Below are 26,846 nucleotides of genomic sequence, written 5' to 3' on the forward strand. Positions count from 1 at the left end.
AAGATGAGGTCCCAAGCTACTGGTCCTTAAAACTCTCTGGCTTAATTAATCTCATATTACATGCAGTCCATGACTTCTACTTTCACATCTATCCTTCAGTTACTGCTCTGAAGTGAAAAATTGTTTCTAACGTGACACTCATTTCAGTGTCAAAGAGAACAAACGCAGGGGAAAAACTAACACTGAGCAGCAGAAAGCTTGCTGCCTCTGGTCCACTCCCTTGGATAGGTTTGTATACCTGAATGCCCATACATTCACCCTCCAGCACCATGAACTAAACAACTGCATAATTGCCATTCCTGACAAACTATGCTTAACAAAAGAAAACAAGGATGGTTTCCAGTTGCACATTCCAGTCAAAAGATGACATAGCGCATTGTGGGTTTTGCAGCACCAGCTGCTGGATTCAAGACAAGATAATTGGGATGTTACAATAAAATAGTATTTAATACAAGAGATAAGAGATTTGCAGGAAACATTAGTTTTGCCTTAAATGGCACTTTCCTTTATTTCCAGCTTTTGTTTGACAAAAAGTGCCTCTAATCTGCCCCAGAATTCACCTAACAAAAAACGAACAAAAAAAAACCAACCTCCCACCCTCCCCCCAAAAAAAAACCCAACTGAAAAAACTTCTGTGGGCACTACAGTTAAGCAGTACAACAGCTTTAAGCCTTTGGGGACCACTGCAACCCACAGTTATATATGGATATTTCAGTGCTCATTTGCAACTGTGTTGAAATATTTAAACAACAGGAGCTGTAAACAGGAAGGAATTGGTTTACAAAAATTGCATTACTTAGTGATGCTCTGCAAAACTGTTGGGACATTTTTAGAAAGAAGATTAAGTATTCACAAATTGCAATATAAATCAAACTAACTAACAGAAGTTGCCAAAATACACTTCCATCTCATACAGCCTGCCTTTACTGCATTTATTCAAGGTCAGGGGAGTTGTAATGAGTTGGTTGGCAAAGGTTCAACTAAGTTATCTGAGAAGGTGACTTTAGGCTTTTTCCTCAAAAAGATAAAAAGCTTCCAGTGAAAAAGTCTCTTGCCTTGTTGATCACAAATTAGCCATTAAAAATGCTAAGCAAATGCATGCCAATTTAGTAATATCTGCTTGAGTTGGTAGTGAAGAAAAGCATGCAACCTATCTTCAAAGACAAAATACTCCATCAACAGCAAAGTTGTAGGTGGCAGTATGAGAAGGAAAAATCTAACTTCTTAAGGACAGCTTCTTATCCTGCAAAGATATGTCTTCGTACATTAGAAAAATATTATTTTGTTACTTAACCACTGGCACCCACACTTACAAGCTTACCTTATCTAGCAACACATTCTGCCATAAGCGAAAGATACTGAGGTAGCTTCTGTCTCTTGCACTGAACGATGTGAAGAAAAACTGCAGGAAAAACAAAGTGTTTACTTGTTTAAAATAAAATAAAAGCTCACTTGTAGGTATTTTCAACAAACTCAGAATCCTTCCTTGTCTTGAATAAACTAAGGTTTTCAGCAACAGCATTATCCTCTCACATTCAACAACCTGGGTTGCCATTCCTCACACTCCACACTTTTTAATCACTTTCAGTAAGTAAAAGTTAGTTTCCCATTAGTATATAAAGACATTTGCTCTTGTATCTCTGGCATAAAGGAAGAGCTCCCCCCAACTAACTACACAGCTACATCTTTCTCCCATTTTTAAATAGGATGTGGAACAAATCAGAGTTGCGTATACCTATTTCTTGCAGGCCACAGCCTTTTCCATCCTTCTACCATATATTACTTTCATGAATCTTTTCATATAAGGAGATATGAAATCAAAATAATTAAAATAGGAGATCAAATGCAATGCATCATTTGCAGTATTAAAATCTTTCCCATTTGAATGTTTGTTCAGCAGAGAAAGAGGTTTATCTTCCTTGATGACTGAAGTTAATAAATTGAGAGAGAGCAGACAAATACTGGAAGAAGACTGCACTTCAGTTTTCCCAAATAGATACACAACACCTACATTTCCCAGCACAAAAAATGACACTCTCTATGAGTGGATTTCTCCACGACATCATCCCTTTTGTTTTCAACAGTTTTCTGAAATTCCAGGGACACTTTAAACCTAGTGAATTTGAAATTTTTGCAGTCTGGAAGATGCACATTTTTAAAGTCATGCTCTGAACTTTAAAACAGTTTTCCTTTGAGAACCAATGGGACAAAAACTCTGTTACTTTCTGGGATTCTAGGGAATTCTAGGTTGAATTGTCAAGCTAATATGTACAGGGACTAGATCACCAAGCCTGGTGATCAAATCTTTAAATGTGATTGGATTTAAAACTACAAGTGCTCTGCCCTGGACATTGCAATTAAATAAAAAAAAAACCCAACTAAAATATAAAACAAACAAAAAAAAAAAAACAAAAACCAACCAAAACCCAACACATCACAATGCAGGTTTTCACCTTCTCTCCTTTTGTTGCTATTTGTATGGCATTTGGAATGAGCCGAGCAGTCTTCTCCTTTGTCATGAAAGTGATATCCTTCAAGGCAATAGAAATCTAAGCAGAAAGAGATTTAATGACATTACAAATAACTTAAAACTGAAAATTTATGAAGTCACAGAACATGCAAGAAGAACTCGCTCTAACTCCAAGCCCTGGGATGCAATTTAGTTGAGATCACAAAGTCAATTACTGTCTCAACTTGCTAACAGCAAGCATTCCAAAGTAGAAGCAAGTTATAATGACTTAAGACTAATCTCCTTTCATATTAGACTAGAGAAGCAAGTAGCTCTTTCTTCTTTCCCTCCATTCATCCAGCAATACTCAAGGATTAAGGCACAATCCCAGCCTTAAATCCCAGCCACAAAGCACAGATCTGAAAGCCCACCCCAATCAGTATGCTATACATAAGGTAGGACATAAATCAGATGACAGACAATCTAGTCCATTTTCACAGAGGTTTATTTGCAGTCCAGACACTGCAAGGAAATCTTCCTGCTTGGGTGTGTTTGCCTTACATATTAGTATTCTAAATGTTTCTGTAGAGTAGAGCAGTGGAATCCTGATTTTTCCTGTGTGTGCAGAAGGTCCTCTTTCTCTCTGCATCAACACAGCCTGCTAAGGAGGTCCCAAAACTTAGCTCTACCATTGTAGCTAATAGGCTCAGATTGCCTTATGATATCGCACAGGATATCACTCTGCTAGGCAGGCAGGAACAGGTTACCAGGATATATGCTACTTTGGCTGAAAAAATCAGTCTTTGAATAGCTCATATAGATAGATAGATAGATAGATATTCAAGGGTATGATTTCAAAGGGATTTTTTTTAAATCTCAAGTCTACAATGAAAAACATTAAATTGCAAAATGTATCTGATGAAATTAAGCTTGTTTTTCAGTTAAACATTTCTGCACCTCCTCATTGTCTTCAGTACACAAGCTATTTGTTGTCAGTCCTGTGTACTTCAGAGCGCACATAGGAGAATTCAGTGATTAAGGTAGGAGCAGTCTTACAGCTGCAGAACATTGACACATCTCTATCACCTATTAACTAGTTACTTTCCTTTTCTCATTCAGTGCTTTATGCTATTTCTCCATCATATGCAAAAATTGCTTGAATGAAAGATTTTAACTCATTAACCTAACTGGATAGAGGGCCAATGTCACAAATACCTACTTTTCCTCATACTGTTCAAAAGCTACACACCACAACACAAGAACTTGCCAAGGTCATTTATAGATTCTTTTTAGCTGTTCTTAGGTTGATATTTACACCAGACTAAACCAAGTAAGGTTTAACGCTGAAGAGTTCTTGAACAGGGCAACACCATGTACTGTACCATGCTCCTGGTTTTACAGGAAAACATTCATGTTACATCCCTTTATAGGACAACTCTCCTTAGTAAGGAGAGGCAAACTGCCACTCAGAAATGTAAGAGGTCAGCTTCAGCATAACTCCTGAACACCTTCCTGCGTGACTGATGGAGTTGGCTTATTTCAGCATTCTCATCTCCAATGTTATTCTCATTTTATGGAGCAACAGATCTGCATTTCCACTCAGGGGTGGAAGCTCTATCTTTCCAGTGCAAAGTTACTAGCATGAGATTTACAAGGCAAGATTTGAGGGAATCATATCCTGATTGTACAGGACAAAGAGGTGGGATTCAAGGATTCAAGCAAGCCAAGAGATCTTACTGTGGTCTCCCATCGGAAAATGTTGCTGTGGAAACAGAGCCAGTTTTCAGAGAGATACAAACGTCCTTGCAGCAGGATATCCTTCTGGAGTGCACACGCATAATCTATGTATAGAGAACAAGAACAAGCTTACTCACTTAATGCAGCTCAGTTGTCCCAAACATGTTAACTTAAAATGAGATAAGGGTATTACAATACAAATAGAAAGCTATTTCTTTCACTCTTCAAGAAATCTGTGGAGGCAGACTTGTACTGATTCACATCCAGATCATTTTTCCGGGAGCACACCAATGCCAGGGCTGATGGAAATGTCTGTGTGAGGACAGTATTCCATATTAATCCCCCTGTGCATTACCCTGTATTTTCAGAGAAGAGGTATCAGGCAAGATCAGAAGTACACAGGAGAGGCACTCATAAGTCAAACTTCAAAGTGCCTAAACAACAGAATACACAAACATGTTTATAGTATAACAGTGTATCTACTGTCAACTCCTACATAACAGTAGTTCGTAAGATACTAATTTTCCACTAAACAGATTCTAGTCTCTAGCTAAAACTATCTGCAAAGTGAGACACTCAAAGACAGCTTGAAGCTACTCAGTTCCTCAGGCACAAGATATTTTCAGAAGCTGACTGTCATTCTTATTATGATACTGCCTGTGGCTGAAACATCCCTATTGAGAAACAGATTTCATCTAGAACACAATTACCCATCATTAGATACCTGCTAATTAAGAACCAGGCCAGAGGATTTTGATGCATTTAAAAAAAAACCAAACCTCTCAAGTTACATAATTTCAGACCCTGAAGAATCAAAAGGAATTTTAAGAAGTACGACTGCTAGAAACTCAAGACATCCTTTTGGCAGCTAAAGCCTAATGAAGGCTACCTTATGTATAGAAAATGAACCTATTCAAGCAGGATGTTATTGATTATAACTTTAGAGGTATCAAAGAGTTTTGTTATTTTGAGAAGCAATGTATCTGCTAGTGTCCAAGACAGAATTTTTGTTTTGGAAGGAAAACCCTTTGCTTAGAGGACTCAAAAAGTCCTTCCAAAGAAGCACTGCTTTTTATAGGGTAAAAAACTCCACCATGTATACAAAGCAATGACTTTGCTTCTGATGGAGCAGGTCCTACATTATTGAGATTAGCCCATCACTAAATCTTTCTCCAAATCCTAGGCAGTCTGTTTACTGAACCTGTGCTTCAGTTTGCTCCATGCCTTTCTGTATCAATCCTCTTGCAGGAGCCACACCAAAACAATGCTATAAAGTAATAACCCTTTCTTCTGTTTCACTTCTGTACTGTATTCAAGTATTTTTAAAATGCACAAGGCATTTCAGAGGAAAACTGCTTCCTTCTAAGGCTGGAAAGGATGCAGGTGGTTAACAATTTCAGAGCTGTCTTGCACAAATTTATCTTCCATTAATCTGGAAGGAATTCACTGCAAACTGGAAACATATACTGACAACCTTCCAGTATTCACTTCCTTAAAGATATCTTAAGAGGTGAACATTAAACAATACCACCCTTGTATTAAAACAAATCCCAATTCTGGGACAGTACATTTGTTACACAAAGCTTGGGCAACATAGGCAGACTTACCTGCAAGGCAAGTTATAAAAGAGAAATAAGGTGCATCACTGCATGCAAAGGAGGTAGGGTTACAGGCTTACCTTCTCTGAATTCTGCAGTGGAGTATAACAGGGAGCTCAAAAGGAACATTTTGATGCCAAGTAGTTATGCACTATAGTTTGACAGTCTCTGCCGCCTTGTTCTGTCCCCTCCGACCCCATAGACTTATCTTCGCAGCTTGTCCAGCTAAGTATTACATCTATGCCTGCACCTATGTCACGAGTACACGGGTAAGCTAAACTGGTATATTGGGATGTGAAAAACCTCCACTCAAGGCATGAGCCAGCCCAGAATTAGCAGCACCAGATAACATACTTAATGCTCAGTATGGGCAGTAACCACATGAGCACATACCAGTGTGAGGCACAAACATTTTTATCTGCCCTCTCTATACCATAGTGGCAAATACATCCAAGTGCACACCATTAAGTCAGGATAAAATGAGTATGTTTGAGGTTTTCAGTATCCCACGATAGCTGATGGGAATCATACACTTAAATGCTAAATTTTATGTCCTCATATCACATAACTGGCATTTGTCTCCAAAAAGTGTTTAAATTACAAGTGGGACTGTAATTCTGGGACTGTGTCACTCCCAGAAGTCACATTAATCAAGTGCCTAGGACAAGGGTCTAGGTTAGGGGTAGGCTTAGGGTTAGTATGACACTACAAGAGGTACACTAAGTTGTCTGTCTGTGCTGGAAAGAACATACAAGAAATTCAGTGCCCTCAGGATTAACTCTACTTGGTTTTCTCACACTTGCATTGCACAAACCAATACACGTATGTTGAGTTTGTGTTCAGTGCTCAATAGGACCCTGCACAGTGATCTTTCTTTCCAGCTTGTGAGCTAACAGCTGTCACATCTCCACTGCTGTCAGGAAGTAAAGTACTAGGATGTAGCAGAAGTAAAAGACATTAAGAGGTTCCCATCCCATATCCAAGTGAACTGGAGGATCTGTACCCTCTCCTTCACTTCTCAACCTCCTGAAGGAATTTGTCTTCTTTCAGAAAGCAGGCAATACAGAAGAGGGGTATGGACCTGACTTTCTCTGAAAGTATCTGATGCTAGTTCAGAGACAGAAAAATAGGAAGTTATCACCTATAGTTAGAATTTGCCACAAAAAAAGAAGCCGTGGCACTACAGCAGTCTAGAATTATCAGCCAGAAGACAAACGCTTTTTGTATGATTACATCTTACCTACTATGAGTCTCTCGGAATCTGGCAGATGAGAAAACTGTCTCTTGAATTCCTCACTCCTATATTTGTAAGTGGAACTTGAGAGCTGCAACAAAGAATGGTAAAAGGTTAAGCAAACAAGCAGATTTATTTTCAGCCATCAACTGTCTTCATACTGGATGTGTAATTTTATCTTGAAGCACAAATTAACACCAAAAGAGCAATGAAGAACTGTAACTTTATGCTTGCTTATATAAGAATGTGCTTCTGTATTTAGGATAGCATTGGCCAAACTATTCCCTGTATCAGGCCAGATAACAATTGCAAGGCATTACAGTTGTATGATGGCAAACTCCTCCACTCACATGGACGTGAAAGCCCCTTCCACGGCTAAGTCTTCCAAAACAGACTGAATGAACAGGCAGCAACACCATGACACAGGAGGTGACAGAGCAGATCAAGTCTTCATGCAGGCCACTAGCTGGTCACAAGGACACAACCTGTATCACCAGTTTCTACTTGGAGTACCATTTCAGGAATACTACAATTATAGAACGGTTAAGGTTGGAAGGGACCATAGGATCATCTAGTTCCAACACCCCCGCCATGGGCAGGGATACGTTCCACTAGACCAGGTTGCTCACCAGTTGCTGTAATTAGACCAGTAAGGCAAAAGTGTCCTCCAGTAAGCACAAATAGCAGCACCACCATCACCTCTTGATTTCCTGATCTGTTCTACATTTGGCCATATATTTAAAAAGATCACTGTCTATGGCTCCTTTGAAATTCAAACTGGGCAGTAAACTAAGAGCAAAGTAGATTAATCCAGATGAACTTGAACTCAATATTCTTAGAAACAAATGTCCCTGTTCCCATTCAAATAAAGAGCTTCAGCATGTTCTCCAGAAACAATTCTGCCATAAAAGCTCTAGCTTTCATTTTACAACAGTAAAAACACCAGTTTTTTTTCTTAACAGATGTTGGCTGCTTATTTTAAGGGCCATCTTAACTAAATGCTGTGTAAGGCAGTGACTCAGCTGGCCTATAGCTAAGACATAAGAAGTCATGTAATCACTTTCAAGTGTTACCAAAACCAGGTACAAATATACTATTAAAGCCCCTTTTATGCTTTTTTTGTTTGTTTTAACCTAACGATCTTAAGCACATGGCTGCTAGTCCTTCCTTCAGCACCTGTATTACTCCAAAACTTGACATTCACCATTAAATCCACCTACCATAAGATTAGCGGCTATTTACTCTGAGCATGAGGGAAGAAAGAAGAAAGGAGGCAAAGAACCACTTTTGACTGTATGACCTTGCAGCAAGTTTAGCAAGAAAATACCCAGTTTCAGCACTCTCCTATAGCGTGTTAGTTGGACACTACTTTCTCATTACCTCTGTGGTTATTGTCAAAACTATCTCAGAACAAAGACAGACTTATCTTCAGCTTGAGGGTCTTTTAATAAACTAGTGCCATTAGAATTATTAAGAGTCTCACATTTTGCTATTTTTCACAGAAGAGATTACTCCTCCTTGTAGTTCAGATGCTCCCTGAACACCACCCTACACACATATCCTATGACTGTCATCTACCCATACTGGAGAGTCAAGACCTTTGGCCACAAGAATGTGAGTGCTACTTCAGGGTCAAGTGTTTAGGAGCATAAAACACAGGAGAGGGCAAAGTCACCCTAACTCAGTTCAGCTTTAAGTTACTTTTTATTACCACTGATAAACAGAAGTCTGACCACTGGTGAGTACATATTTGATGTCCACTAATATTCTGAGTATTGCAATGACAAAAGGGAGTGAAGGGGTGAAACAAAAAGATATGTCCACCCCTCCCCTTCTGAGATAAGTAAGCGTGAAAGCTGCAGGTACAACTAACAGGGCAGTATGTTAGATGTGTCCTACTAAGCTGTATGCTTCCAGTTATATTTCAGCTATTTTTGATATTATGAGAATAACATTCTCTGAGAGTATGTAATCTACTAAAGTGGAAAGGCTATGGTTTCTTGACCATGCCACATTGTGCCCTGAAAGACACACTTTTAAGTGATCACCTGAAACAGGCATCTAATGACTGCACAGCTTTGAAGAAATGGAGTTCTGTGCGATTACTCCAGAAAGAGGCATGGGGGAGAACAAAAAGTTAACTCAAAGCTGCAAACTTTCCACCTGTAGTTCCAGCAGAGGCCCTACAATTTATGCAGTCATACCTCAGTTGACTGAGATCTGAGTTTGTGATGACAAGACTAACATACAAGGGGACAAAAGAAGCAGTCAGCCATGAGAGCAAAAGAAAGTTCACAATCTTCAAGCCTAATTTACGAAACCATAATTTAAGAAGCCACACTGTTAATGAGAGAAGCAATTTCTCAAACATACTGTATACAAGAGATAAGGGCTACACTGAAGTTTTTGTGGTTGTAAGACAAAAAGAACCAAGAAGAGAGGAAGAATGTTACAATATCACAGACACATGTATATTAGTGTTTGAATCAGCCAGTTCAACAGGGCCAAGAATCCAAACTCAAGCTATCTTGAGTTTTACTTAGCAACTGAATTCTTCCAGAGCTTGAGACCTGCTATAGTTTGTCTGAGAAACCCTTGCTAGCATTTAGAAGTGTTCTTTATCGTGAGTGACAAAAAGGCTGTAAGAAATCATCTCATTAACTTTAGGTTTATACCAAGTTCTTAGGACATTATAAAGTGCCTGCTCTGAATCTTTATCTAATCAGCATAAAAAAGTGAGCACACTGAAACTTTAACCTTATCCTTTCCTTATTTTAAATGAAAAGTAGCTCACTTAGTAATTATTATGTACTCACTATATGCCTTGGTGATCAAAATATCACTCAAAGGACTTGCAAAACAGCAGGGTCAATTTTAACAATACTGTTACTATGAACTTTCAATAAGACATTTCCATTTCTACAAAAACTGCACCTCTCATAATTACTATTATACTACCCAAGATGTGGCAGCATTTGAGGAAGGTTGCCACCTCTGGGTTACAAAATTAACCACTAAGTATTAAAAGCATAAATTAGGCTGTAGCATGGCATTTAAAGAGATGAAAATAGCAACTTATTTTTAACACTTGCACATTTCTAAGTTTAATTATAAGTCATTGGACAAACACTTTGCCTGAGATAATCTTCAGCATTTATGGGTACGCTATACTTAATCATTAAGAAAATCATTAAGTCCAGCCAACAGTATATTAGAATTCTTTATCTGAAGCCACAAAATACACTAGAAACCTGTAAAATGGCATAAGCATAAAAACCTCCTCAGTGCCATCCAGAAAGTTTTACAGAAGACAGTTATGTAAGACCCAGACACTCCTTGAAGACAAATAACCCAAGTGATTCTCATCCCTTGTTTAGAAATGGACCAGAGTCCAACTATTCAAAGTCATGCTCCAGAAAAAAAAAACAGTTAACTTAAATAGGACTAAGCTGAGTTATTTATACAATAGAAGCCTGTTAAAAAACAGCTTCCCTTCATATTTACAGCTTCAAAAGCATGGACACTTGGAAATAGCTTGTGCCATTTTGCAAGCTGCAGAGGATAATTAAGTTACACCCTCTCCTAGGCATACAGCAGAAATGCTAATCATTAGGAAATTATCTGATTGCACATACCACTAAGGATGCAAATAGTCAATCAACCTCAGCAGAACAGTGTGCACATTTTTTTAACATTTGCTAATAACAGTAATAATTTTGCATTTGCTTTGTTAGTGTTTTCCGCTTGTTTTAAGAGACCACAAAAACCACATTACCTGACAATTTGCATTCTATATTTTACATGCAGCTATACATAAAAACAGCTGAGAACACATGGAAGCTGACCTCACGCTAGAGTAATACAACTCTGATGTAATCTCATTTTAAGCGATGCACACAGAATCATAGAATGGTGTGGGTTGGAAGGGGCCTTTAAAGGTCATCTAGTCTAACCTCCCTGCAATGATCAGGGACATCTTCAGTTGAATCATGTGCCTCCCACTAAGCTTCAGACTTGGTATCAGTTACTACCATGTGCTTGGGGTCCCAGAATCAAACAAGCCTATAAGCAAGCTGCTGGACCTACTCCCCTTCTATGCAGAAGCCACACTTAGCCATCAAAAGATGTGCAGTGAGATGCATGGCTTTGCTCCTCTGTCTACAAGCAAGCAAGTCCATGTCACTATCTCAGCATCCCACATAAAGACCACCTGATGTGCTATTCTCCAAAGACAGAAGAGGTTGAAGTTTCTAGACATGGTCAAAAGCAGCTCTAGATACGAGTAAGCTTAGGATGAAAGCGTTTTTTAATCCTACACTAACACATTAAAGCAAACATTAAATAGCCTGGCAAAAATTGCTGCATTTCAACCAAAGAATGCATTGTTTTCTCCTCTCTTCATATGCATCCAAAATCCTTCTTAGCACCAGGAGAAACAAAAAGCAAGCAGACTCCAGAAGAACAACAGACACTTATCTGGTAATCAAACCCACAAACCCAACCAAAACATACCAATATTCCACCTTCAGCAAGTCTAAAGCATCACTAGGATAGGAGAGGGCTAAGTTAACAGCCCTGAACAAAAGCCCCATTTAGCAGTATAAGGCAGGCAAACTTAAGACTTCACATACTCCAAAAGAACACAAGAACTCTTGTGACACACTTAGATCCATCCCAGTCTCTTTGCTGAGGCTACCTGTAAAAGGTGCCAATTCTGACAAGTCTTTCTATCAGAAACATTGATCCCACTGCAACAATTTCTTCAGTCAAAGAAAACTCTTTAGGACCACCCGATCTAATCTATAACACACAAACCACAGCTATCTTGCAATTCAGCTCTTGCTTTAAAACCAAAGCTGAGATGGCTAAGTTTCTCCTTAGGAAAGGGAAAAAAAAAGACTTACCTTCTTAAAAATCAATCAATCTTTATGGAAAAATCCATCCTAGCTAATAATTCACTTTGTAAATTATTTTCAGATTGTGAGCAAGTTACTCCATATCTTCTTTTGGGGTAGGGATTAAACTTTCCAAGTCTATTATCAAAAAGATTTTTTTCAGCCTTATTCTCACAGCTTTTCTGAATCCCTTCCTATTTTCAATGTGCTTCTTAAAAGCCAGATGTACCACTGCAGGAATCACTGTAAACACACACAAACCTGCCTCACATTTGTTTTTATGCACAGAATCCCAGTGGAAGCTCACACCCATGTGACTACCAGTCTTCCTAATCTCTTTCACAGTTCTAGGGCACAGTTTTCCATTTCTTCTGAAAGCAAGCGTGAGGATGTACTTGGAAAGCTTCAGACTTGTTCTGTTAACCCTGTCACAAGTAAACAGTCCAGATCCACTGTTACAGTGATCTATTTTCATTAATCATTCCTTGACAGAACCACAGAAAAATTCTGGGTTAGAATTAACTTCCAGTTATTGAGTACTCAGAAGCTTTACTTGCAGTAGTCTACTGTTCTTTACTGTCTCTTAAAGCATAAAAGCATTAATCCTGCACAGCAAAAAAACACTCACAGGAACTAAAGAGCAACACCACCTTACTTAGGGTGACATGCTGGGCTGTGTACAGTACACTATGCACTTTGGGACTGGATGTGTACACAGTGCCCACTTTTGGTTTGGTCTTTTTTTTTTATTTTTAAATAAGGAGTTGTTTAATCACACACAATTATCCACAGTTGTATGTAATTCACAGGTCAGATGAGGCATGTCAACCAGCAAGAAGAAAAGCAAGCAATTGTTACCAGGGGAGGCTCAGCCATCATATTCCTTAGGAGCCTGCTTTCCAAAAGTTCCCATGCTCTCAAGGAAGTGGAAACGCAGCTCATAGCCACAGATGGAGTGAGAAGAGTTTAAGGAGCCAGGACTATTTTACTTACATTCATTACATGCTCTTCTTCATTCACCCTTAAGTTCTCTGGAGAGGGGAGTCTCATAAGCACAGGGCACTCTTCCAGTGGGCCACTGGCAGGCACAGGGCTGTGCACTAGGGTCATTACATCCCTTTCTGTGGCCCAGCCCCACTCTTATTTGCAGAGGCTGAAGGAGAAACAGATTTTAACACTTCTTAATTACTGAGCAGAAAATAAACCCGTGGCAGTTCTCCCTTAGCAGCATCTGTGTACAGGCAGAGTGGCGTCCAGTAAGAATTTTGGTGCAACTATGTCTTTCTTCTGTTGGAAATACAACATGAGAATTGCAAGGAATGGATATTAAAATTCAGATCACAAGCAAATACACAAGCTACTTTCTAGGGTTTTGTTTGTGGCCTTGTTTTGTTTTTCTTTTTAAATCCTATGAGATCCCATAAACAAGGCTAAAGAGAATCTCTAGTCCCCAAAAACGAGTGTTACTATTAACTAGTTCTTACAGATGCAAAGGAAGGTTTATTAAAAATGTTAGACAGATTATTATATACCCCTAATGCTGACAGCTTCCAAAAATCCACGCAGAAGAAAGTCCTTAAAACTATTTCATCATTGAGAACTTCTGAAATACTGGATACCCAACTTACAAAATATGTGGTGGCACCCACTGTCATGAAACTGACCAAATCTGGTACTTCAGAAATGTAGACTGCTCCCACATACTTTGAAGTCTTGGTCTAGTTCATCCCACAGCACTTGAAGAGTAGCCTAGCCCATACCAGCTCCTGGTAAGCGGACATCAGTCTCATGAAGCCATCACTGACCTGACATGTGGCAAGGCCCTGCTTTTCTGAAAGCCAGTTCTGGTCAATTGCTAACACGAACTCAGCTGAACTGGAACCCTGCTCACAAAAGGCCTGGTCATCTACACCTCAACAGCTACCCTGTGCTTCCAAAAGCAGGAATGAAAGTCTTATACTTGAGCTTTGCCTATGCAGGTACAGCATCAAATCACGTTGGAGCACAGTTTGGGAAACAGCCTACAAAATCCACAAAGTTGTCACAATTATGATTTTGACAGACAGCAAAATTTAGTGTCATGGTTTAGCATCATATGAAATACTGAGAACTATGCTGCTAACACTAGGTTACATAATTAGGAATAGAACAAAAGTATTTTTTCTGTGAAAAAACTTTTAAATTTGCCTTCCTTTCCAAGCAGAAAGAAATCTCAAAGACTCAATGATTAAAAAGTTGAACTTTTTATATTCATATACTATGAGATTCCCTATTTCTTCAGCAAACTTTAAGCTGCACAACCAGTTAGAGTCAGGCAGGGATTTTTTTTTATAAAAAAAAAAATCAAAACCACACAAACAACAATGGAAAAGATGTAGAACAATTTTGTAACAAAATATTTCATTTTAGAATTTGTGAGGAACTCTCCCAAGTTTCTCCCTTAAGAACTCACTGAAATTTGGCCATTTCATTTTGTTGAAATAGGGGTCAGCTAGCTATTCCAACAAAGTCCTTGGGAAACAAGCTGATAACCTTCTTACCAGAAACAAGAAAGCCTCTTGTCATTAGTAGTGTTATAGACTTTTCCCTAAGAAACAGAAAATAGTTTGGATGGAGAACATCCTCTGCTTATGAAGCAATTGCTTTATAATACTCGGTACTTCTTTGTGCAAATAAGCATTCTAAAGCATTTTTAAATGGTAAAGCCAATGTACTTTCGTAACCACTCTGATTTGGATATAAAAATCTCAAGTTTGACATGTACCGTGAGGAGCAAAGCATATGCTTCATTTCAGAAATAAAACTGACTGAGGCATGAAGCTAATGTAAAGTCAGAAGACACACACCCCCTACACACACCTCCTCCTCTAGCTGCCTGCAGCCTGTTCCAACCCATGCAAATCCCTGGCCAACACTCCGGCAGCCTCTACGGCTCTCCCTTCCGTCACCCACTCAGTGCTGGACTTCATCCAGCAGAGTTAGCTAGTGTTCTGCCAGCCTTTGCTTGCATGCCAGTTTGGAAACCAGGCTGAAACACACTGGCCTTGTGGAACATAGATACAAATGTTGCAACAAGTGGCCAAAGAAAACCTAAGATGTGGGGGTGGCATAGAGTCTCGCCAGCTCCAACCTAAAAAATCAGCATCATCTGAATGTACTTGGGAGGCAGACTGCACTAGCATAGATAATTTCAAGTTTCCACTGCTGTTCCCTTTGGGACTTCTTGTGAAGTACTATCACCAGGGAAACACCCGCTTGGAAAGGAGCACTCAATGCCCAGTACTCCTGTAACTGATCAGCACCGATGTGCACCACTGAGGTCTATAGCTCACACACCAGTCTTAAAGATAGAGTGCATCTACACCTGGCAACTCAACATGGACCCAAAGGCTACTCTCACAAAAGACTTGGCCATTGACCGCTTTATAATCCAAGCCCTTGAAAAGATACCTCCTCAGTCTGAGCTCCAGAGCAGGACAGGAAAACCCCCAAAGGACTAGGCTACCACCTCCCACCCACCCCCAGCTTTCCCAGAGCTCAGCTCTTTGTAGGCATGGAGCAGCCACTTTGAGGCAAGGGATATAGGGTTTTGCATGCCCATCAGACCTCTCTACTTGCTCTGAAGAGGAAACAGCAGGCATGCATCTATTCTGATTTCTTTGTGCTGTCTGTCCCTTTCCATCTACCTTACCTAGGACCTGCAAGTACCTATATGAAGTCAGGCTCTGACTGCTGCTTGTGTAGGGAGCTGTTCCAGAAGCAAGGAGGTCTACAGAGTAAACAGCAGGCTGAATACGCCACGAGCCACTACAGCAGTGATGGGCGGCAGAGCCCCCCTGCTGCATGGCACCACCCACACAACCCCAGCTGCAAGACTGCATCCCTAGAAGCTATCACAACACACATGGGGTTTTCAGAGCTATAGAAGAGACAGTTGTTTCTATGGTGCATCCTCCTCACTCACAGAAAGCCCAGCCTCCTGCAAGTCAGATCCCCTTGGGCACTTGGCTGAATGCAGATCTAATGACTCACTCAACAGTAAGGAGAGATCCCTCTCCCAGCACAGCCCTTCAGAGGAAGCCGAGAGAAGAAACAGAAAAATGCATTTCAAGGCATTTTAATTACTCAGATTTAAACCTGAAAGCTTGAAAGAGGAAGATAATTGACTACAATGGGACTATATTTACAGTAATTTTGCCAGACACAGCTGTTCACTAAGATTAAGCAGTTGTCTTTGTGCACCTAGCTGGGTGGTGGTGCTTCAGAAAGCCCACAGCTCTGTTGTCAAGATCAGTTACATATGTAAATAACAGGAACTGGTTTCACCAGAAAAACAAGGCAACTCTTCTGCCTTCCCAGAGCAAAGCTAGGATACATTACAGAGAATCGCTGTGTATTGAAAGAGCAGCAAGATATTGGGAGGCAAATACACACAGAAAAATACTCATTGCCAATTCCTTTGCCTGAAGAAGACAGTAAGAAGACTCAAAAGGATCTCAGAAAGGCCTTGCCAAAGCCTGGGTACCAGTGTGACTCAGGCCTCAGAAGCAGCATAAGTGAATTACGTGCATTTCCTGTTTATAAGATAACACCATCTTTAGCTGATTAAACACCTGAGTCTGGACATCTGCAATTACCAATAAAAATTATAATTTCAGCTTCTAATGTAATTATTTACATAACTGCTACCAAGTACTTCCGAGTTTCTATGAAACAAACATTTACATTTTAAATAAGAAAGTTAAGCAAAAAGCTCCAGAGATCTGGGCATATCCATCAATAAACATCTTCCCCAACTCTGAAGTGGAAACAAAGGTGCTTTTAGCTTCCAGGAGGCAAGATGATCTAATCTCAGATTCACTCAACATACTCATCAACACCACCCATAGCTGGCAATAACTTATTTGACCCAGTAGTAAAATTATGCCTATTGTGTCCCTGCCAGAGACCATGTTTCATGCTGTCTCCCTGAGACACTAGTACAAACCAAGATCATGAGGGTCTCAAGTGCCTACCTCCTTTTCAATTTGGGAAAAAAAAAAAAGTGGATCTGTGCCTACTTCCTGACTTCAAGGATGCAGCATTCAAGCAATCTGTTTTGTTTTGTTTTAGTAATTTCATCTACTACAAAAGGACTTGAAAAACACAAAAAACCCACAACAAACCAAAACCACCACACAACAAAAACCCTGTGATACATCAAGTTCTAAAACAAACATGATCTCTTATGTATGAGCACTGCAGTTACTATTTTAACATTGTGTAATTGAAGTGAGTTTGTCACCCTCCCAGCACAAAGTTATCCTTTGGCTCAGACTATTTGTTTGCTCCCCAGTTTAATTTTGAGTTCCTGTAACTATGCTGTCCAGATTTCAACAGCCCTAAATGTACTAATATGATGCAATGGCAATTAAAAGCTCAGTGAGGATGATTTCCTTTTGGATAAGAAATACATTCCTTTCTGAACAGCAGTTTCATCTGACTCACTTGTTTCTACAGCATGTGTGTGAAACAATTAGCCAATGGTATTGTTAAGAACATGTGTTCCTTCACCTGATCTTTCACTGCAGGCTGCTGAAGTAATGAAAATAAGTAAATACCAAGCTGCTTTAGACTTACTTGTTCCACGGGGGTGGGGGGGGGAGTAAGGGGAGAATTCAGATGAGTGGGGGACCTCATACATTAAATTACCTGTAAGATACAGCTTCTGAACTCATTTTCTCTACCTGCAACAGTCTCCCCAAGATTACTTAACCAAAAGTAGCCAAATACAGAAGTAAAAGAATGGCATGCCTCATTTCCCCTTTCCCATCCTTACTTTGGCAGAACTGGACTCTGGCATCCCTGACCTTTACTTAAATTTAACAGTCTCCAGATTTTGGTCAGAAGAAAGTTCATGAAGGAAACATCTTGGTAGTAATTCCCCCTGGTGTTTACTTTTCAGCAACTCACAGAAGGATATACAAATACTTTGGATGAGGACAATGGTGAAAACCTGAAGAAGCATTAAGCAAACTACAACAGCAGTTAACATAGTTAATGTCATAGTACTGTAGTCAATTACATGAACTGTTTTGGTGCAAATTACACTGCTCACCTCATTAAGCCTACTAATAGCCTACTGCACTTGAAATGACATGGAAAATAGCACCCATTGAGCAATTTTTCCTACAAAATACCCAACTTGATCTCTTCCTATTCTACCTTAGAAACCAAATGCAAATTTTGCTCCTAGTTGTTTCTAGATTACAAAGCTGCTACCAGATTTGACTGAGCCATTCTCAGCAAAGACAGACCATACTTAACTTTTCTTCAACTTCATATAAAAACAGTGCAAAGGGTCAGCTGTTTCAAGACCTGTATATTAGTACAAGCAGATCATACACACCATGGTCCATCATCACATACCTCAACTTGTTCTGAACAAGGAGCAATATCTTGAGTCCTGATAGGTAGTCATAGCAGAAGACAGAAGCAGCTGAGAAGTCGTATGAGTCAACCAAAGTCCTGAATGACTTTACCTGTCATTTCCCTAGTAACTTTAGGGGGTTGCAGTAATACACAAATATCCCAAGTGTGCACTTTACTGACTCTGCAAGCAGCTTCAATAACAAAGCACTACCTAAAAAAAAAAAATAAAATCCTTACTTATTCCATGCGATTTCTCAAACACTGATACCAGCAAGGAATCTTGACACAACTCAATCACTGCATAACCACCTGCTACACAGGATGACACAAAATGTAACTTCCAGAGTGTTCATTAGAAAACAAGCCATATACACTTAGCTAGAACATTCTTACAGTTTTGAATAGGTAAGTAAGTGCCCCAAATCATCTAAACCTCCACAAAATATTTAAGGTTTTGATTATTTTTTCTCTTAAACATTTCCTGGAGAATTTCTACCCCTGGCTGCTGCTACAGACTTAATTAAGTGTGCCACTGAACAATCGCATCTTGTAGTTTTGTTTACCTGCCTTCTTTCCCTTCTAAGGGATACAAGTAGCTCACCTGTACAAGACAAACGTAGTGCTACACCACTGCCTGTTTGTGGAAATACTGAACAAAGCTCTAACCAAACTATAAAGTCAAAAAAAAAGGCAGCTTACTTCCATTTCCTAGAATTGTCTTCTAAACATTTCAGTCCACAAGCTATGCGCTGCCCTTTCATTAAATAGGTATCACCATTCAACCAACTCCATGCTCTTCTTCTGAACTATACTGAATTTCTAATGGTTTTGCTCCCAGTAACTGAAAGAACCAAAGTAAATCACAAAGCTGAAGTATTTTTCTTCCTAATCTATTAAACTCAATCCTCACGTTCTAGACTAATTCTTTATATGTGTGAAATAATAATTCTTATTATATATAGCTTCCAACTGCTGCAGGTAAGGAAAGCTTATTTAGGTAGGGCACCAACTGCCAGTCTCTGGAACAGGCTGAAACTTGACAGCAGTTTAATCTTCCCCAGTGCTCATTTTCGAGCTGCATCAACAGCAATAGAGGGATTCCCAGGATGAGAAGCGAGTAAAACACTTTAGCTTAAGCAGCCATGTTCAAAAGCTAGTCGGAAATACAGGTTTTGTCTTTTCCTACCATTTCAAAACACTGCTTCTGTATAATCAGTGCTACCACATGACTGAAAAGGCACCTATTCTAGATTCCAGATACGTAAACAATCAACATACCAGCGCCAGATGTACAGCAAAAGCTTGTACTTGTTATGACACTTTACAGAAAAGGACAGCATAAGTGTGCCTAAGATTCTTCTTCTTTGGAGAACTATAGTATTTATCCAGCTGTCATCCTCCTCAGCAGACTGCTTCATACCAGCAAATAAACAGGAGGCTAAAAATCCCCCTCCAAAGTCACAAGCTGTATCTGTCCTTCACAACCCAATCATTTGGAGGCACAGACAAGATGAAAAGCTTTCTTCAGAAGTAGAAACAAACATAACTAATACACAAAGGAGAAGCAACCATCAGAAGGCCTTAAATATCAGCCTGCCAAAACACAGTTACCGATTTAACAAGCCCAGTAAACCATCCCCAGAGTGAACATGACTCTTCAGAGAAACTGGAAGAAGCATTCAAACTAGAGATGCAAGGAATATTTAGTCTAACCCTTCTGGCCTTCGGCCCCAAGTATGTCACCTTCTATCTGTGCTGCAATAAGTTATGTTCCAAATCCTAATGTATATCTGCATCCCTCCTGTGCAGGTTTGAGTCATATATCATATTCTTGGCATCCAGATTCTCACACGCTCCCACAGACTAGCTCTCACAGAAACCAAATACACGCCTATAAAAATTCAAACTCCATTTCCAAATCTTGTACAAATAAAAGCCTTATTTTCACTTTCCACTGTAGCACTTTGTTTGCTTCTATTGCCATACTCCTTTACACTGACCAACTCTTCAAACTGACATTACATTGCAATCAAATTGGCTATTTAAAAACCTCTTATTATTTTTCCCAACACCTACTTGGCATTTCACATTTTAAATTCTTAAGCAAGCCTCTCAGATAAAAGCAATTTTCTGAGATGCTCATTTGATTTCAACTCTTTCCACCTACTTTTGCGCTGTGAGGGAATAACTTACTTTTTTGTTCTTTCTTTCCATCTTCTTATTGTAGACACATATGGACTTACTTTGATTGCTTGTTAACAGAAACTAGAGTCCTCAGACAGAACACCTGTCTTGATGCAAGGATCCTTTTGATAAGCTTCCTCTTTCACCTTTACCTTCTTCATTACAGTAGAACACTTAAGATTTTCACACGATTTCTTCTTCCAAGGATATTCATCCAAATTATATATCAGCATGAAGAGCTTACAAAGAGTAAAAAGTGAATTCAAATTCTTGGGATGAGGTTTCCAGATATAACAACTTCCAAAACATCTTTGACTTTCATCATTTCTATATGCAGTAGCCAAAACTGGCAAATAAAAGTAAGTGCACGCTTTTCAGGTTCCAGTGAAGAGGGAAAGCCCTCAGATTAAGTTTGTGATCAAGCGTTTTCCTTCCTCCAGTGAGGTTATAGAAGTCTGTCTTTGTCCACCTCCAGGGAACAGTCTTCAGATAAGAGAAAAAACAAAAAACCAAAAACCAACCACCAAAAAAACCCCAAACAAAACACACAAAAGACCCAGCAGACACCATCCACCTTAACACCAGTAGTTAGTAACACTATCAATTTACGAATTGCTTACAACAGCACAGAAAATTCTACCTTCTCAAAATTTTTCAAAGCTAGCCAAAGTTGTGTTTTGGTTTTTAAGAGATAGGCAGAAATTATGCATAGCAGGAGTCTCTTCTTCCTTCCCTGCTATTTTTTCCTGCTATCCTTCCTTCTCCCCACTCACCATATCCAGGAGAGCAATTGTATCCCAAAGGCTTCCAACCCTACCTTGCTGCTAATTACATGTGCTTACAGCACTTATTGAGCATTCATGATACCTGGCCTGACTTCCAGAGGCATGGCACAACTGTTTACTCCCACTCAAATCCATGAAAAATTGAAGTCAAACCAGTCAGGCTCTAACATCCACATCTGGTTTCCATCATCAGAGAAGCAAAGAATACATACTTAAAAGAAAGGAATCCTTGGAGCAAACCAAAGTTGTCAGAAAGATGTAGCCTCTCAAAGCAAATAATCCAGGCAACAAAGCTGATCCCTGGATGCTACCACAGGCTACTCTTGCTGTTGTAGCAATTTCTTATTCCTACTGGCATATTAGTAGGAATGAGCATAACAAATGCACACCTGCTACAGGACACAAAGGTCATCCTTTGTCAGATGCTAGTGACACATGCTTTTTGCCCACTGCAACAAGCTGCCTTCTGTGTTATCACCTACACATTTACTATGACTCAGTATTTAGGGAGTTTTAACGATTTGTTTATATAGTCAGCAGCTGATCATCCACCATGCAAGTCATTAAAACACATTTTCTGTCTGGAAGAGCAGGGAAAGATGCCAATGACATAACATTTTAGTTAGAATATCTTAATTTGTCTTGAATTTGTGACTTTCTGATTCTTGAAGCTTACAAGTTGATTCCCTTAAGGGTGAGATTAATGAGTACCACAGCCTCCCATAACCAGTTTCATAGGGGTTTTAAAAAACAATCAGTGACAAACAGTATGGCTTTATAAGCCACAGCGGTATCTTAGAAGCAAGTATTTACACAATTCCATTGTTTTAACTGCAAGATCATATTTGCAGAACCTGATAAACACTAACTTCAAACAAATACTGAGATCTTGAAGAATAAATCAGACAGAAAACAACCATTTAATCATACCAGACAACACCTCTCTTAGTGGCTGTCACTGCGCTGAAGAATCCCATTCCCCTTAAGTTACAGGCACACATTACTAAGGGAAGCAGAAAATGCACTGGGAGTGCACACAATACACCGCACTGTACGTGCCTAAAACTCTGTTCAAAGAAACTTCTGACCTTCATGTCTCAAACCTAAAAAGGCAAAGCCAGTAGCATGGTTATATTCCTCATATATTCCATTTTACTGACTTTAGTTTAGACTGCCAAGCTGATCAAGGAAAAACAAGAGTTGCTAACTGCAAGTCCAACAAACTGGCCCCAAGACCTAAGCACGTTTCTACCTCACAAACTACCAACTGCCTTAATGGTTGTATACAAACCATCAAGAGTTCGTTTGCACAATCTAATTTGCCATCTAAGGAGAGCATAGCTGGAAGTCCAACATCTGTGCAGCACACTTTGCTATTGATTCATGTAAAGACATACAACTGCACACAGGGCAGAACAACCCTCTATCACCTCTGCCACTGTAGGAACAGTGGAGAAAATACTCAACGATTCAAGTATTCACTCACTCTCTAGCAACACAAGTCTACAACCTGCTGGGATTCGTTTGTCTCGTCCCATTTCCAATGGCTCCAAATTACTGTTGTTCAGTTTAAAAGTGCTCAGGCATTTCAAAGAAAGGTTATCTCAGGGCCCGAGATGCAAAACCAATGTTCTGACTAGCAGAACATCCACTTTGTTGAACAGGAGGAATGAAAAGACATACAAGCTAGATTTATATAGAGTTGGGAAATCTGATCCCCTAGCTCTGCTCACAGGTCTGCTACAGATTCCCTACGGGCTTTGCTAGTTACTTAATCTTTCACCTGCTGAGTACAATGAACACTCCACTGACCTCATCAGTACATGGACACAGTAGTCCCGATGATGCTGAAGCATGCCAGTTTACTGAGGCCTCCTGATGCAGAACCTGAGTCAGACTGTCAGAGCTGTGAGGAAGGGCATTTAGGTCCCTCATGTGATCAGGTGTTACCCTGCCTGTGGCTCCATGCCACAAGTGTTCCCCTTCCCTTCTGAACTGCAACAACCCATCTACAAAATTAACAGCAAAACATACACCCTAAGTATAGATCCGTAAGTTTACCTTCTCTCATTGCACTTGCACCGGAGAGAAGGGGAGAGGGCAGGGGAGGAAAGAGGAGAAATCCATCAAACGCATGACAAAAGTATTGAAAAATTAAAGAGAGCATTTATTATTAGACCCTCAACTTTCAATGAGGCATCTCCTTGGAGAGGAGCAAAATTAAATCCCTCCTTCCTGCCCTTCCTATTCATAAATCCCATTCTTTACACAGAATACTGGAAGCTTATTTACTCTTGTGAAAAACAAATACATTTACTTGACAAAAGACACTAGGAGAGCACATCCAAAGAGCTACCCAACACTGAGAATCAAAACTCGGCCCTTACTGTTAAAAAGCACCAACAATGTCTTTCTCAAGGCATGGAGAGACATGGACAGGTCAATGAACTATGCAAGGAACTGGGAGACAGGACTGGGCACAGAAACCAGAAGTCCTGTCACTAACTTGATAGGTGACATCAGGTAAACAGCTTCACCCCCTCTCAGTCTCAGCTTACACTTTAGTAAGCTGACAATGATAAAATTACCTACCTCACTACATGGGTGGAGAACACTTTACTAATTCATGACTACAAAGCAACTTGAGAACTGTGGATATAAAGCCAGTATATATGCACATAAAAATCAGAATATATATGTATATATATTTATAAAGAAAACACAAGTTGGAAGAAAGATAAAACATGTTACCCAAAAGCTCCAGTCAGCACTCCAGCTATATTGAGCAGGACCCTGCATTTTCTCTGTGCACGAACTAGGAGTCTCCTCTGAATCAGCAAGTAGTTGGCTAATAAGACCATGATCCCCTTCATGAACTTCCTATGAACAAAGAAGCAAGGTATGTCATTCTGACAATGGAAGAGAAAAGCAAAATAAGATGGTTAATCCATATAACAACTACATGGTAAATAAAACTTGACATGCTAGTTTCACCAGGTTAAGTGGCATGGGAGGACTTCCCACTTACAGCTTTTCCACTTATTTAACATTTTTTTCCTAGAGTATACGATATTTAATTATTGCTTTTGTTTTTATGAGTATTTTGTTTCCACAGCAGCCACTTAACTTGAACACTCAGGCTGCACAGACAATTAAAGCCAGAATAACATCAACATGAGACACCAACACGTCTCCAGAATCTGTGGGACCTTTCAAAACTTAAGAAAGGTCACGCTGGTGTAGCATTTACTAGCTGACAGACATGTTATTAGAATGAGATACATCAAATATTTATACTTAATTACACTGTAAATTGTCTGTTTTGTTGTATAGCAATAAAAGGGCAACATGAAAAGGCAAATAGTTCTATTCATATCACTTATTATAAAGGTAAGCACACTTCTTGTACACACAATCTCCCTGGGTATCCCTCCCACTTGAGAAGTCAGGTTTACTAAAGAACAGAAACTGAGCCAAAAAATACACTTGCCCCAAGCCACCTAGGAAACTGTACAAAACCAGTGCAGGGCCTAACCGAGCACAAACACCACCTGTATTACTGGATCCATCAATAAGAGATGAAGTTGGGTTTCAAGTCTAAAATGACTCGAAACCAGAGCAATGTTGACACTCACACAAACGCCCATGGCTAGACAGAGGTGCCAACACCCCTCCAACAGGCCAGCACTCTTCGGAGGCTCCAGCCAAGCCGCAGGCCCCGGCTGGGGGTACGCCCGAGAGAAGGCACTGGGGTGAGGCACAAAACAGGGACACCCCAGGCTACGTGGGGCGAGAAGAGCTGCTCTGCGAAGGTCCTCCACGCAGACACACGAACTCGCCACACTTCCACCAGTTGCCGCTCATCACCCCGGCTTCCCGCACGGCAGAGCCCCGGTACTGCTGCGGGATCACCCTCCCGACCCACCATATTGACAGAACCCAGCGGCTGCCACAGCAACCCCGAAGCCAACTCCCAGCAGCGCGGCTGGGTATCTCCCCAGGGGGCTCTCGGCACTCGGGAACCCAGACCCTCCTCCCTCCGGGGGCCGCAGCAGCCCCACCGGCCGCCCTCCGCCCCTCCTCACCGGCGGCCCACCGCGCCGGCGCTGCTCGGGCCCGGACAGCCGGCCCGTCCCGCGGCCGTGCCCGCCTCGTCCCACGGAAGTTTCGGAGCAGTGTGCGGTGGCGGCGGAGCGGAGCGGAGCGCGGCGGGCCCGCATCCCCGGCTGGCGCTGCCCGGCTCCGGACCTCCGGGCAGCCCCGCGACCTCGGCCCGCCCGTCGCGTCCGCCGGGGAAGGAGCGCGGATCCGCCCCCCCACCCTCTCCGCACCTACCTGCGCAGCCCGCCGGCTGCCAACTCGCCCGGGGGTCGGGGCGGCGGCGGGGCAGCTGCTGGGGGCATGGAGCCCGCCGAAGGGAGGAAGGGGCGGGCGGGGAGCGCGCAGACCACAGCTCTTACCATGGAGGGGACGAGAGCGGCACGGCCCCCACTCACTGCCTCAGCGGGGCGCACGGCGGGGCCGTGGCCGCTATTTAAAGGAGCAGGCGCGACCGGGCCGCAGGGCCGAGGTGGGAAGTGGTAGCCACGGGCGAGTGATGGCGCGCCTGAGGACGGGGAGCGGAGAGATTTGCGGGGCAGGCGATCGCCGCCTCGGGTGGCTCCAGCAGCCTCTCGGCGGCTTCCACAAGCGTTAATCACGGAGCCTCGGAGCCGGTGGAAACTTTGAGCACTGTAGCAGGAAAAACTCCGCCGGCGGCGGGGGGGTCCCGGGAGGCGGCGTTAACTGCCTCCGGCCTGAGGGGAAGACCCGGGCCCCGCCGCCCTCCCCCGGCAGTCGTTAAACAGCGCCCAGGCCCCAAAAGCCGTTCCGAAACGGGACGAGGGTTCTGCGGGAATCACCGCCCAGAGCCCGCTCCGAGGAGCACCTAGGGGGTGGGAGGGGAAGGGAAGCCCAGCCCGCCATCAGCCGCTTGCTGCCGTGCTGGGCCGGGCCCCTCGCCCCGACTGTGTTGGCGGGGGAGCGGGCGGAGGCCTGCCTCAGCTGTGGTGCGGTGCGGGTGGCTGCCGGCTGAGCCGGACTGAGAGGAAGTGAAGGAAGTAAATGGGGGACTCGCTTCAGGAAACCTCGGTTCTCGTTGTTAAAGCTGCCGAGCAGCTTTAAAACTGCTCTGGGTTTCAGTGACCACCCAGAGGTTCGGGAAGCTGGGCTCCAATTAAGTTCGTGCCCCTCAAACTGGAGAACCCGAGCAGAGCAATGATGGCTTGCACATCTGTGCCCTCAAGTCACCTCACAGGAAAATGAAGAGCCCTGTGACCTGGAAAGAAATCACCACCTTGCTGCGGGGGGCTGGCTGGTAGACAGTGAACATGGATACATGGATGGACAAACGATGGACGAACGGATGGATGGATGGATAGATGGATGGACAGATGGATGGATGTCCAAGGGGAGGAGGAGTACAGCAGCCTGACATGGGAGGGCTATTCCTTCCAGCTGTCCTTTTTCTCACAAAACTCCCCCAGAAAGTGGATTGAAGCTTTTCCTGAAGGC

General features: G+C 41.6%; 1 protein-coding gene across 5 annotated transcripts in view; it reads right to left on the reverse strand.

The window, feature by feature from the left end:
* The window catches only part of GRAMD1C (GRAM domain containing 1C), a 53,089-nt gene extending 27,539 nt beyond the window's left edge, over window positions 1-25,550 (reverse strand). For 4 of the 5 annotated variants that reach the window (XM_034071808.1, XM_034071802.1, XM_034071793.1 and 1 more), the window contains exons 1-6: window positions 25,379-25,550; window positions 24,045-24,173; window positions 7,025-7,109; window positions 4,187-4,290; window positions 2,454-2,549; window positions 1,322-1,402 (exon numbers count right to left, since the gene is read on the reverse strand). In XM_034071808.1, the coding sequence (XP_033927699.1) occupies window positions 1,322-1,402; window positions 2,454-2,549; window positions 4,187-4,290; window positions 7,025-7,109; window positions 24,045-24,173; window positions 25,379-25,513 (630 nt within the window). In that variant the 5' untranslated portion in view covers window positions 25,514-25,550. Of the gene's footprint in view, window positions 1-1,321; window positions 1,403-2,453; window positions 2,550-4,186; window positions 4,291-7,024; window positions 7,110-12,906; window positions 13,067-24,044; window positions 24,174-25,378 lie in introns of those variants that run through there. The other variant, XM_005151616.3, reaches the window with a different exon arrangement.
* Between the last annotated feature and the right edge of the window lie 1,296 nt (window positions 25,551-26,846).

The sequence above is a fragment of the Melopsittacus undulatus genome, chromosome 2, assembly GCF_012275295.1.
Source record: "Melopsittacus undulatus isolate bMelUnd1 chromosome 2, bMelUnd1.mat.Z, whole genome shotgun sequence".
Taxonomy (NCBI): Eukaryota; Metazoa; Chordata; class Aves; order Psittaciformes; family Psittaculidae; genus Melopsittacus; species Melopsittacus undulatus.